At 38.3% G+C, this 14,317-nt stretch overlaps 2 protein-coding genes across 5 annotated transcripts in view; both read left to right on the top strand.

The window, feature by feature from the left end:
* The window catches only part of slc6a3 (solute carrier family 6 member 3), a 16,556-nt gene extending 8,507 nt beyond the window's left edge, over nucleotides 1–8,049 (top strand). For all 4 annotated transcript variants that reach the window (XM_016665514.1, XM_016665161.1, XM_007560583.2 and 1 more), the window contains 11 exons: nucleotides 274–412; nucleotides 612–746; nucleotides 2,235–2,338; nucleotides 2,974–3,098; nucleotides 3,756–3,868; nucleotides 4,515–4,643; nucleotides 4,868–4,967; nucleotides 6,953–7,053; nucleotides 7,261–7,428; nucleotides 7,581–7,652; nucleotides 7,825–8,049. In XM_016665514.1, the coding sequence (XP_016521000.1) occupies nucleotides 274–412; nucleotides 612–746; nucleotides 2,235–2,338; nucleotides 2,974–3,098; nucleotides 3,756–3,868; nucleotides 4,515–4,643; nucleotides 4,868–4,967; nucleotides 6,953–7,053; nucleotides 7,261–7,428; nucleotides 7,581–7,652; nucleotides 7,825–7,848 (1,210 nt within the window). In that variant the 3' untranslated portion in view covers nucleotides 7,849–8,049. The remainder of the gene's footprint in view (nucleotides 1–273; nucleotides 413–611; nucleotides 747–2,234; nucleotides 2,339–2,973; nucleotides 3,099–3,755; nucleotides 3,869–4,514; nucleotides 4,644–4,867; nucleotides 4,968–6,952; nucleotides 7,054–7,260; nucleotides 7,429–7,580; nucleotides 7,653–7,824) is intronic.
* A 4,475-nt stretch (nucleotides 8,050–12,524) lies between these two features.
* The window catches only part of LOC103150005 (doublecortin domain-containing protein 2), a 20,263-nt gene continuing 18,470 nt past the window's right edge, over nucleotides 12,525–14,317 (top strand). Inside the window, exon 1 of the mRNA XM_016664305.1 lies at nucleotides 12,525–13,716. Coding sequence (XP_016519791.1) covers nucleotides 13,430–13,716 — 287 coding nt within the window. The 5' untranslated portion in view covers nucleotides 12,525–13,429. The remainder of the gene's footprint in view (nucleotides 13,717–14,317) is intronic.

Here is a 14,317-nt window from a genome sequence, read left to right as displayed (position 1 = left end):
CGATGGTGGTAATTTCCGATGGGGGTAATTTCGAGTACTTTGATTGCTGCTTAACATTTTAGTAAAAAAAAAAAAAATCAGGTTATATGTTGTGTAGCTGCCTTTCACATTTGTCACCTTAGAAGAAAGGTGACAAATGCCTCTAAATCGAAGAAACTTCTTTGATTTAGAGGCTTTTTAGGATTTCTGCATTTGGCACAGTGGAAAAACATGATATAGAGCTGGTGACTGTGGGAGTGGTCGTGTTCCTAAACTGAATGTTCCGTTTCCCAGACGAGCGGTCCTCCATATTCAAGACAGCAATGGTATTGATGATCTTGGACGTCCACGCTGGCAGTTGACTTCCTGTCTGGCTGTTGTGATCATTCTGCTCTACTTTAGTCTCTGGAAGGGAGTCAAGACCTCAGGCAAGGTACGACATATGGCACACATTGGTAAAACAAAAGAAACATGGAAATGTTTCCAACCATCTCGAGTCTGGAGTTCATAAAATTGTGAAGCTAAGGACCTAAAAGCTTTATTACTCTTGTGTGCCAGCTTTTATTTGCTCTGTCTGTAAAGGTTTGGGTTATCCGCAAGTGATGAGCATGTATGCCATGTGGCTCTTTAAGGTTGTGTGGATCACAGCCACCATGCCCTATGTGGTCCTGACTGTGCTGCTGCTCCGTGGAGTAACTCTGCCTGGAGCCATCGATGGCATTAAAGCATACCTCTCTGTCGACTTCCTGAGACTCTGCGATGCCAAGGTGAGTCCAGAAAGATCAGCAGACGGATACGAGAGAGATTAGAAGGGGAAGCTTCGTGGGGAGGACAGTGGTGGCTGAGAGCTCCACTGAAGGAATGCTTTGACATTTTCATGTTTTGTCTGTTTATTTATTTTTTTTCTCCAGCAAAACCTACAACTTGACTAGAAGTCTGAAATCTGAGAAAGTACTACATGTTCTATAAACACCAGCTTGAACTTTCTAAGATAGAGTGCCAACTCATGCTTGGTACAGATGGGTAAAACACTTGAAAGCTATTCAAGCTATTTTGCACAAACAATCACAGAAAATCTTAGAAAAGTCAAACCTTTCTTGTGAGAATTTATTGGGGTGGAGATCGGGTCGATAAAGTCCCAATTGCCACATGTAAAAGTTTCATACTTTTTATTCTTTATGTTGGTGAGAGTGTCTAGAAACTTCTAATTACTAGTTAGAGTCGGTGGCATCAGGAATCCTTTAAAGCCATCTCTTAAAATCTGGTGACCTCTGCTAGACGAGTGAAAATTGGTAGCTATGGTCATCTGGATCCCCATACCTTCATACTATAGTAAAGAAAGAAACAGTGGAAGGATAAATAGTCTAAGGTCAATCTTTCCTCATGCTTTATGCCCCAAAAGCCACAGGCAGCATTAGAATGAACAAAGTACTGGCAGCAGTGGTGCAAATAATAGCATCACCACTGACTTGGATCAAAACGGTTATTTATTTACATGGAATCCCCCTCCCACTTAAAAATGGGCTTAAAGATTGATATTTCTCATTTTTTTAGTGTGAGATTTTCTTCCCTTAATTAAAAATTCACTTATTTTATGACTTTTTACACAACTTTTCAGAGGTGGACTCGATTAGGTTGCCTTATGCACTGCATTATAGAAAGTAGGCCTACAGACTAATTGTTGTAGCTGTTTGAAATTTCTTAACGTGAAAGATGATGTTCAGTGGTAACAGATGCAAGGCACAGAGTGTTTTACAACATTCAGACAATAATTCTAACTCCATGTTAGTGTTGGTACATATATTGTTTTGCAATGACAAACTTCCTGCTATACATTCGTGTCTGTCCATTCTGGTCTGTGAACCAATCTGAGAATTAAACTAAGCATTCTATTGACTCACACAGGCAACCAATGGATGCCTTAACATCATTACTATATTTGTATTATTTTCACTTTAAAGGACTGGCTATTCACTAATTTTAGGTGTCATGGAGCTTAAAAAGCAAACATGCAAGACCAAGATTGAGGAACCTTGATGGAGGGACACCGAGAAATTTATGGGAGCAATTGGCGAATTAGATTAAATAGATGCATGGAGCAGCAATTTGCAAAATTACCCCCTGTATTCACATGTGTCTTTCATCTACTGCCGTTGAATGAGTTTCCTGCAATTATCTCAAATAATGGCTTTTTTCCTCTCCTGCACCTTTTGTTTGCCGCTTCATACGAGTGCGCTTGTTCTTTCGCTCCCCAGGTCTGGATTGAGGCTGCAACACAGATCTGTTTCTCACTGGGTGTGGGGTTTGGTGTGCTAATTGCATTTTCCAGCTACAACAAATTCAGCAACAACTGTTACAGGTACACACACACACACACACACACGCAAGCAGTGATAGGCAGGTGGGGGTTCATCAAGGCAGACAGGGGTGGAGAACTTGCCATGCGGTTCAAGCATGCTTGCTGCACAAGTAGGTAAAATAGAATCTCCTTTGAAGCTACAAAAAAGGAATGTAGCTACAAAGTATTAAATTCTTGGAAAATCCGAAAGCAACCAGAAGAAACGTTTTCATGTCCGCTTTTACTTTTTTTATGAGAGCTGACAGACAACACAGTCCAGCTTTAGTATTTGATTACACCAAAGAGCTAAAGATACAGCAAATTGTACATGAATTTTATTCAGAATCATTTTCTAGAATCTTTCTATTAATTTATATTCTCTTCTTACCTTTTTCTAGACTTTACAAAAACAACAAAATGGTAGCTTGTCATCTACCAACTTAACAGAATGACTAGAAAAACAATCAATTTTCTTTTTCTGAATCATTTCTTCAGTTTCATTTTTTAAAAGGCATACGCAAAAGGAAATTCCCTGGACCCACCGCTGGCATTTTCTTTAATAGATATGATCAATTTGGTTGGATGTCACTGCGCTCTGGCTAAAAAAAACAGTTTTTATACCGTCATCCTGTCATTTTCTGTCTTGTTTCATCCAGGGATGCTATCATAACCAGCTCCATCAACTCTTTGACAAGTTTCTTCTCTGGATTCGTTGTCTTCTCCTTTCTTGGGTACATGTCCCACAAACACAACGTGGCTCTAGATAAAGTCGCTAGAGATGGTATGTTATTTTAATGACCTTAACCTTTTAGTTCAATATGCTAATATGATTAGAACACGGAGTCTTTCTTCTGATTTTATAATTTCCAAAAGTGGATAATCTGATTTAGTTTTTTGGGTTATCGTTACTGAATCATGTTTGACTTGGACATGTTGTCCTGCTGAAATAGACCACTGCCATGAAGGCATATTATTTCCATCTTGACTATGTTATGGCTGTGTATCCCCATATGCAAGAAAAGCTATGATTTATTGTTTTGTTATTTTCACACCTTTCTATTAGACCAAACATTCCCCTTTCCAGCTACTTAAGCTTCACTTGGCGGTTCACTACAGTCTCTCCCTTGTGCTTTTGAAATAAATTGATCACTGTGTAAAACTGAATATCTCCAAAAAAGCTGCACTTTTGGTTATGCTGTGGTCCAGTTGCCTGGTCATCACTTTTTGCCTCTTGTCGAACTACATTAAATCTTCATGGTTGTCCTTTTTCAAATGTGAATATGTATTTATTGTCTTTCACTTGTTGCTTGTACGTGTGCAATAAAAACATAATCATTGGTCTTCCTTCATCTGTCAGTGGTCACAATGCTTTAACATTATGCTCGGTCATTGTATGTGATGTTCTTCTGTTCACTTTTTTGATTTTTCTCTTCGCCAGGTGCTGGTTTAGTGTTTGTAATTTACCCAGAAGCCATTGCAACATTACCTGGGTCATCAGTGTGGGCGGTGATTTTTTTCATTATGCTGCTGACCCTTGGTCTTGACAGTGCAGTGAGTATGCATCCACACACACACAGACACACATGCATGCACACACACACACATCTCTTATTTCCCTTCGTCATTTGGGACTAGCACTGTTGACAATTCACTGTGATATCACATTGCCAACATTGGTCGTAATTCATTTGCATATTGGTTGGAGATTTGACAATGAGAATTTTGGACCCGATTTCTTAATGCCTTTTAAAAAAATTTCTTCAAATTTCCAACCAATATGCAAATGAATTACAACCAATGTTGGCAATGTGATATAGAAAACACGAGTTCCAGTTTAATAGCTTCTTGCATAGTCATTGGAAACATATAACTTTGAAAATGAGAATCAACATTGCAGAGTGTTTTTCTTTAACATGAATTGGTAATGTTATATCATAATATTATATTGTAATATTATATTCAGAATTTAGGAAAAGATCATATTTTTAAGTTTCTGTGCAGCTGCACACTGATCAGAGCCAATCCACCTTAATATCACCTAAGCTAATTTTTCATTCCTAAAAATCCTCACTCTACAACAAAGTAAAAATGACCATTTTTGATATTTTCCAATCTTTGTTTGGCTCTTAACATTCATGCAAACACCTGCTGCCTGATTCTCTCTCTCACTTTGTGTTTTCTTCTGATTCCTCTGTAGATGGGTGGGATGGAGTCTGTGATCACTGGGCTGATTGATGAATTCAAATTCCTTCACAAACACAGAGAGCTGTTCACCCTGTTTATCGTTGTTTCAACATTTCTCATATCCCTCTTCTGTGTCACAAATGTGAGTTTCTTACCAGGAAGACTTTTTGCATGGCACACTTGTTTGCTTGGTGGTAAATATTCACCTCTGCAATGCTTAAACTCTTAATTACAATCAGTGTCCTCCCAAGAAACAGCTATTTGCATATGCAGTTCACCTTGTAAAAAAAAAAAAAAAAAATGTTTCACAATGCCAAATAAAACCTACGTGGATTTAATTGTGTTTCTTTTTTTTTCCCCTTTCAGGGAGGGATGTATGTGTTTACTCTCCTCGATCACTTTGCGGCCGGAACATCGATTCTCTTTGGAGTACTTATTGAAGCCATCGGCATCGCCTGGTTCTACGGTGAGAAAGATGAGCTAAAGTAACAAGGAGAGACGCCACTCGATTCATTTTTTTCATGACCAGCAAAGCTGATGCTTTATTAAAGGTCTGAGGAGAAATTGCTTGGTCTGGGTGTTGTGTGTCCCAATACAACATGCCTTTTATTAGATATAAAACAGCTTCAGGTAGAAGGTCATAAGCATCGGTCTCTTCAGTTCTGTCCCCGCGCTGTGCATATTGTTGGGAAACTGTTTGTGTGGTGCTTACGAAATGAACAGATGGAGAGAGAGTCTGACCTGTGACTGTGTTACCTCTCAGCTCACACAAGGTGGTGAGTCAACAAACAATAAAAATCATTGCTCAGGAACAGGCGCTTCCTTTTTCAGTCACCTGCCATAGTCGCCTTAGTCATTGCGGCTGTGGCTGAGATTTGTCTGGTCACTTATTAGACAAAGATTCCTGCGGCATTTCATCCGAGTCTTGCCAGCAACATTTTGAAGAAATTATTCCCCAATAAATTCTGACATAAAATTAATGACATCTTTATTCTGGTCGATGCTGTGGCACCGTTGTTAGCTCAGCTGCATTATACAAATTTGTTGTTCAAATAATTTCCAGGGTATTTTTGTGACATTTGCATGTTCTTCCTTTGCTTTTATGGGTTCTACCAGCAGACAGATTTTCCGCTCATTCTAAAAATATTTATTTTCTTACTGCAACTTCTCGCTTTAAATTGCCTTGGTTGAATGGATATTAATTTGAAATTTGTCTGTGATGTCGTTATGAGTACATTTTGTTTCTTTCAAAAATATAGTTCAGTGGCAGTATGGTTTGGATTTATGGAGTTCATTGTATCATGATACGCACACTCACAATTTATATTAAATTGTACCACTTCTTACTTCTAAGGACAATTTTAAGAAACCAAATGACCTAGTATAATCATTATGAAGTGTGGGAAGAAGGCAAAGAGAACAGCCATGATGTTTAGCTTTTTTTCCAAAAACTTTTTAAAATCTACTAAAAGATATATATTTACATTATATTTTTTTTTCCCAAAGGTCTCAAATATTTTTTTTCTTTCATTTTTTAAAATTTGTTTTCTGTAAATTAAAAAAGTAAAAAGTGAACAACCAGAAAGTATTGCAAAAAATGTGAACTAATAAGATAAAGATCTGGCAGAACTACTGACGTGAGCCGACTTTCCTCCCCGGTGGCTTCTAACCTAGAAAGTGGAGGGGTGAATAAAGACCTGAGTAGTACAAAGGCCCCAGGCAAAAGGGGTCAGCATATTACCCCAGTTTGCTGGATCTTGACCTTGGCAAGCCCAATAAATCACGCCCGAGGCCTCAACGGGCTTTTGCTGGTCTTTTTTTTTTATATCCTTATAACTACTGACAGAAACCCTTGACCCTCTGGCTACTGTGGTCTTTCATTCTGCTATCCACTACTTCAGAACTATTTGTTGAACTGAATACCTGGTCGTCAGACTGGATATATTGTTCTACACTGAGGAATGTTAGGCAACACAAAGGAAAAAAAATGAGTGAAGGGAATTTGTTTGCCTTTGCACAATTACTTTAAGCATTGCTCAGTTAGTGTTCTCCTATAACTGTTATGCCAAATGTAATACTGGGAGTTTTCATTATATATTTTTTTTTGTTTGTTTGTTTTGCACTATTCTCCTAAATGCAAAATGTTTGTAACCCATCGATCCAACAAAAATTAAATAAGTCACAATCTTACATTTACACAGATTATCATGTTTAAAATCTATATTTACATGTTGATATGTGAATCCACCTTGGCATGCAGCAGCACCAGCTTCTCAAGTCGTTGATGATTTTGAGGTTATTGAGTAATCCATTTGGTGTGGTTTGTTTTCTTCTGTTTTGCGGACAATGCTATTCTGCTCCTGCATAAATTTGTTCCTCCCACCTCGTTTAACCCGCAGCCGTGTCTCTCTCCAAGTTCCACCCAAAAGTTTGCATCTTTGTGTGTTTTAGGAGTGGATCGTTTCAGTGATGACATTAAGGAGATGATTGGTCACAGACCAGGAAGGTACTGGAGACTGTGCTGGAAGTTTGTTAGCCCTTGCTTCCTCTTGGTGAGTCCTACCCACTGTAGACTTGTGATTTATAGCATAAACATGGATGAAGCTTACCTCAAATTCTACTGGCTTGTACAAAGACATGCCTGCAAACTTGTGTTTCTGTTTTTGACCACCAGTGGTAATTAGGCCTTTGGTAAATGCTGTTTTTGGAAAGATTCTCCAAAGTCTGGATTTTGTGTTTACACTTTTCTCCGCTTATAGTTTATGGTCGTGGTTAGCTTCGCCACGTTCAACCCTCCAAATTACGGCTCCTACATGTTTCCTCAATGGGCTAATCTGCTAGGGTGGTGCCTGGCCATGTCATCAATGACCATGGTTCCACTGTATGCCATCTACAAGCTCTGCACACTTCCAGGAAGGTTTTGCGATGTAAGTCTCCATAATCAACCTTATACAAAGCAAGCAAAATATTATTATTATTATTTTTTTTTATATCTTTTGCTTGCTTTGGTACTGTAATACGTTTTTGTTTGTGAGGCTTACTGGCTTAAGAATAGGTACTAATCAGTCTTCCCTAACAGCGCCTTGCTTATGCCATCACCCCAGAGACAGAGCATCATCTGGTAGACAACGGAGAGGTTCGGCAGTTCACTGTGAGTGTAACCTTGATCCTACTTATTTTTATTTTTTTTTAGCATATAGTTAGATCTCCAAAATGTATCTTTTGTACTTCTCTGGTCATAAGCTAGTTTGCTGTTAGATTTCTGTCACGATTGTAGAGTCTTTCATTTTAAAGGGATGTTGCACTTTTTTCCCTCCCCACAGCTGCATCACTGGTTGGTCGTTTGAGAGCTGCAGAAAGAGAAATTGAAGGAGTGAAAGAGAAAGAATGTCAGAGTGGATGCAGGATGCATGCAAAAATAGAAGCCTAAAAAGCTAAAGAGTGAAGACAGCCATGTAAACTGATCACAGGGATTAAGATGCAGAGCTTAAAAGTGCCAAGAAAAAAAAATAAATAAAAAATAAAAAATAGAGAAATACAAAAAAAAATCCACATAAATTGTAGTGTTGTTACATTTAAATAGTGGATGTGTAAAACTGTGCATTGGCCCCTATCTACTGTTTCTCCGCAAGCTTGTGAATGGGATTCAGTAAAATAGTTCATTTGATGTTCAGCCTGCTATTTCCGTAAAATGCAAAAAACCCATGAATGAATAGCATGGAAGTCTTAGCCTGCTGGATATTAGTGTGATGAATCCTCCTCGTGTTTTATAATGGTAGAAAATTGCTACTGCTGGTGAATGAACACAGAACACATTATATGACATCTTTAGTAGCACAATTTAGGACACAATATTTTAAAATTGATAATGTTGTAGAGGTGCTACACAAAGCATTAATTCTCTCAAAACAAAGTGCATTTTATTTTTGATTATTCCCTTTGCTGATCGAGATTTAGGACTAAAGTCATTGATCTGAAGAATTCCAACTTATTCTATGTTCCTGTCAGGACTATGTAGTTATTAATTGTAATTTAAAGACTGTTATGATTGCTACAGCCTTGCAGAATTTAACTTGCTTACATCAGAATCGCTTTCTTACATACAGTGCTTTATTTTTTTCAAACACTTATTTTCAACCATTTTCAGTCAATATTGTTTTAGGTGACGGAAAACCCAAATTATGCTACAGCAACTGCTACTTTTTTCTAAGTTTTTTTTTTTTTTTTTTTAAACATTATTTTAAAATATACAGATGGACATATTGGAAATGTTATAAAAGGAAGCCCAAAGCCCCCAAAAGGTCACTTTTAATTACATCCAATTCATTTTTACTTGCCTGACAATGAAGTTACCATTTTATTTGAATTGTAAAGAAAGACTCATACAGTATCCATACTGTACGAGGCTTCTTCTTCCTCTTTTTCACAACAGGGTGTGTCTTTACATCTGGTTGTTTCAGAATTGAAAAGCTTTTCATTGCATCAATTGCAACGCAGTAACATTCGAATAGGTAACTCAGACCTATTTGCTCAGTTAAATTCAGGTGGTGACTTTTTTTTTTTGGAGGGTGGAGACGAATAAGTGTTCATCATCGTCACTGTTTATTACAAAATGTTTGCATTGCTTGCATCTCTGAAAGTGAAGAACAGAACCTGATCACATCTGGTCGAACGTCATACTCAAAAGTTTTAAGAAAAAGCCAAAAATCAAAAAAAGTGTATCGATGAGATTTTTTTGAGTCTTTCAGAATCTCTTTTGTGTTTTGTCCTCATTTGTTTGTTAATAAGTCACCGGACAACCAACATTTGACATCCATGTAGTGACCACAGAGGTTGATTACAAAGAAGTTAGCAAAACATATATTTATTGCTGTGTGTCATCAGCATAGCAGTGGTAAGATATTTGTGCTGTCTAGGGACAGATCCTTCCAGAACACAATGAGCAATGCCAACTCTACCAGCTTAAAAATGACCAACGAAACAGAAAACTAGTAAGATAATTAAATCCTTACCAGAGATGTTGCCTCGCTCACCCAAATGCCCACACCCACTTTGACCTTTTGAGGGCTCTCTACTCACAGATTATTAATCCTTGATCAACCAAAGAACAGATATTGCTTCCTTAAATGAGATTATTTTTTACTAAGAGATTTTCCTCGAAGAGTCAACTGTTACCAAATCGCTGCCACTAAATTTGTGTTTGTCCTCCGAGGGCATTATGTGAGAGTTTTGACGGTCACTTTTCCTTTGAAAGGCATTTAGCTTTAATTTTACAGTTTACACGATGCTATTCTGTATTCTAAGACTGTTTTCAAAAGTGTTTTTTTTTTAATGAAACTGCAAATTATCACTGTATCATATAATAAATGAAATTGTTCAAAAGAATATATATGTTTAAGCAAAGTAAATGTAAAGCTTAGGGACTCGCTCTGTACTATAAGAAAGTGACAAAGAAGACAAATATACATATATATAGATATAATACATATTCAGAAAATAGATATTAAAGAGAAATGTATGAAAATCCATATTTGTTTTTCTTTTTGACTTATTTTGAGTTACATTAGAAACCCTTCCCCAATAGGTGAGCAATCATTTGATTTTCCCATTTACGATACATGTGACACACTGAAGGGTTATTTTTGTCCCAAGTTGTATGCATGTGCTGCTGTACTGTGATGTTTCTGACTGTATGATTTTGTTTTGTACTGTCAAATTGAAGTATAACAATAAAATTATTACTTTAAAACATAACGTTGATGCCTTCACTTGATTGTTTGAATAAAATGTGTAGTCTTTGTGACCTATGTATGTCACATTCTAATGGCTTCCTAAAAGTTTATAAAGATGCTCATGTAAACAAAGCCTGATTGCAGTGAAATAATTCATCGCACCAGCTTATAGAATACAGTGAGTATATGGTTTAGGATCATTGATTCATGCTGAAACTGTCTCTAGCTCTTTGAATTGAAACATTGATCAGGCGTGTCTGATCAATGATATTTCCTTTCTTTTCCTTTTTTTCTAAGCATGACCAAGAGTCTTCAGTGTTCATTACAGTGGTATGAAGCGCACACACTCAAAATTCTTAGCCAGGAATGGATTCCTAGCAGATAATATTTAAGATAATTACTGTCTACAATAGACTGACAAGATTCAATTTCTGCTGACGATCAGCCAGCCACGGTATGTGTACAAGCCTTGCATCAAATTAGCAAACACAAACCAAATATGTATATATATATAATATTTTTGCTCAGATTACAAACTCCTTTCTTCTGAAAGTAGCTTGTAATCTATGTGCATGTCTGGTTGTCAGCAAAATCAAAACCCTCTGCTACACTTTACAACAAGCAGACAGATGTACACAGCCTCTTTAAAAATGTACTGGTACTTTTCTCAGTAACAATTATTTTGATCAAATATTTACATTCATGTCATCACTCCCTGTCGTCTTTGTCTTCCATAGCAATAATTCACTGTGACCTGTTTGTTTCTTGATTGTGCAACCTGCACAATCAAATCTGTTGAAAGTAGGTTTGGTTATAGTCGACAGAGTAACATCTGCCATGCTATAGTACACTTTCTGTATGATGTAGGCGGATGTGCTCAATAGGACGTGTGTGACTCGACCTTGGCTCTGTTTGTTGACAATGTTAAAACACAGAGAGAATTGCACAGTGAGTTGCTGTGAGGATTTTCCAAATGTTGTCAGCCCAGAGCAATTGCAAGGCAATTTAGCCCCATCCAAGGATATGGTTTAAAAGGTGCCATTATCGCACCCAATAAACAAAACGATTATGTATAATTTCATGTCTTGCCACTGATGTTGAAACTGAAAATATACGCACAAGGAGTGGCAGGAGGAAACGCAACTTTGTTTGCAGTTGCTGCGTAGGTTATTCTTTTTGTCTTGAGACTGTGTCAAAGAGGATAGACACTTTCAGCAACCAGCAAATTGGGGCACATTGTTACCAAATAAATATTAGCAATTATAGATGCCAGGATTTTGAAACGGCTAAAATCTAGTCATTGGACTGCTGTTTGCACTAAACTGTATATGGTTTGTAATTGAGAGAGCAGTGATCAATTAATACATTAATTTACTTATTTATTTGTTTTATTGCTTCACAAAACACACTATAAAGTGGTAAAATGAGACCTCAAGCATAGCTTCCTTATGCTTACTTTATCTTCTACTTTGTGTACACCTCCCTCTACTGGCCAAATAGATATTACTTTGTTCAAAGTCAGAACTTTGAATAGATTATGCCTTTAAACACTTCGGGAATGCCCCAGTTTCTCATGTCACGGCTTTATAAGCATATGATTGACTCATTAATTTACCTCATCTGAGTTAGATTGAGACAAAACTGTGGATCTATTATAAGGCACATCTTAAGCAATGTGTGTTCTTGAGTGGCATCAATCAAAAGAAAACCACAAGAGGAATGTGGACTTTCTTTGGTCTTTCCCACAGAAAATGTCTGAGTAGAGCTGAAAAGATGCTTGCAAACAAAGACACATACAAACCTAAATCAGCTACATAATTTCTCTCAGGACGAGTGGGACAAAATTCCAGCGAGTTACCGAGAGGAGGAAAACACACTCATAAAATCTGATAAAAGACATGTTGCTTAACAGGCCATTGTCCCAAATACTAAGGAAAGGTATGTAGATTTTTGACTATTTGCATTAAAAAGGTTCTGTGATCACGGCCTAATATCTTGATTTTTGTGAGTGCTTCATCCCTTTGAGAAATTTTTTTTTTCAGTCAGATAAATCTCTTCATCAGAAGATCTGACTTCAGAGCGTAAATACAGTGCACCATAACAATTCTTCATATTATCTCATTATGTGCATTTCATCTGGTCAATTCTTGGAGGCTGAAAAAAACAATCCTCATAACTCACTCTGTTGTGTTAAAATGGACCTGGTGACGGATTGATATGTCACTTTCAAAGTGTTATTTATTTATTTTTCTCAATACAGCAGTTTTTAGGTCACTATTATCCATGCAAAAATATCAATGTGAGACCTTTGGATAAAACCAACAACCAAGGCATGTAATGTCCCTTATACATTTCACTGACTTTTGAAGGCCTCCATATTCCTTTTGACAGCGAGGAGAAGCCAAAGGACACAGTGTTCTTCCTGTTGTTGCGCAACACAATTAAAGTTCACAAAACAAACATGTTTTTTGTCCCACTTTCAGGATGTCACTGGGAACCCTCTGGTTCCAGGTCCCTTGGTGTCCAATTATCTTCTCGCATGGCTGCAAGGGACATACTCAGGTCTTGCACATCCGCTTGCATCGTTGTCCCAGATCATCTCTCTTACCCCACCGACTGCACCTTTTATTATTTACAGGAGCGCATTGTCACCAATGTTGAATAGTTGAGTCTTTTGCCCATTGGTTCATAATTGGCCACTTGATGATAAGAAAGTCCCATCCAGTCTGTGACAGAACAACGTGTTCCCGAAGACATGTCCCAACAGATGAGTTCCCAAGACACCTGGGTCACAGAGCGGAGGAAGCTGCAGCAGGACACCGGCTGTACAACCACCTGTAGCGCAGCACGGAGAATCGGTCCTCTTGCAGTGTACAAGAAGCCGTGAAATTTGTGGATTTTTGCTATTTTCAACTTTGAAGCAATATTCCGAACGCCTGACGTTACTTTTAAAGAAGTAAACTCTCCCTGGCTGACCTTTCAAAGCGCTGTTTGGATACCTGCGCGCTGCGTTTTAATGCTCACCTCCACCAAACCGTAAAGATCTGGCAAGGATGGATCAGCTCTGATTACATTGTCATGGCACACAGACGTGCGATTCACAGCGGGGAGCTGCTTGTTATGACTCTATCTTAACGGGTTTCTTTCTCAGTCGCGCTTTTGTCGTAGTTCTTGTTTTGTTTCCCCCAGCGCAGACATGGGTTCCGAGAAGCCAAACTTTCTCTCGCAGCCCGTGGTGAAGAACGTCTTCATGTTCCGGAACGGAGACCCTTACTACGAGGCAAGACGGATAGTTATCAACGAGAAGAGAGTGAGTAACTTCGAGACACTGCTGCGAGAGGTCACCGGCGGGATACAGGCTCCGTTCGGAGCGGTGAGGAACATCTACACGCCGAGAGGGGGGCACAAGGTGGACCGCATGGAGAGCCTGCAGAGCGGGGAGCAGTACGTCGCTGCGGGGAAAGAGAAATTCAAAAAGCTCGAGTAAGAAAGATACAAAGGATCAAACGTCTCGTGCATGCTGTTGGATAACCCTGTGTGACGTATCCGCTGTGCTGCGAAGCGCGCGCTCTATAAATTACAGCTAATTATCAGCACTTGAGATCCTTGATTATAATAACTGGGTTTCACAGTCATTGTAGGGATAAGCAACAATGCATTCATGACAGACGCTCAGCATTCAGACCTGCTGACTGAATCCGGGTATTAACATTTACTGTGACTCAACAGTTTTGCTGAGTGCTGAGTCACAGCTTGATGAGATCAGGCCTGAAGAGGAGCATTGGCCTAAAAATAAGTGGACTTATGGATAAGATTATTAGACCCGCACATTCAAGTAGCCTGTAGAGTTTAATGTGGAAGCATAAGGAGTTATGCGAATAAACACCAGCACTGACTATATGCAGGGCATTCTAGACTTAAGGCATACAGGATCTTAATCTATATTTTGCAATCTATTTCTTGCAAACACTTGCTCAAGTTTGTTAATGTTGTACTCCAAACACATACAAACCTAGAGCACAGGAGAAAATGAACAGAAGGGAGCAACTCTATAAAAACGAACTTTTTTTTTTTACCTGCTCTC

Source organism: Poecilia formosa, unplaced genomic scaffold (assembly GCF_000485575.1).
Source record: "Poecilia formosa unplaced genomic scaffold, Poecilia_formosa-5.1.2 Scaffold0, whole genome shotgun sequence".
NCBI classification, from domain to species: Eukaryota; Metazoa; Chordata; class Actinopteri; order Cyprinodontiformes; family Poeciliidae; genus Poecilia; species Poecilia formosa.
This window is presented reverse-complemented; position numbering and strand designations above follow the sequence as displayed.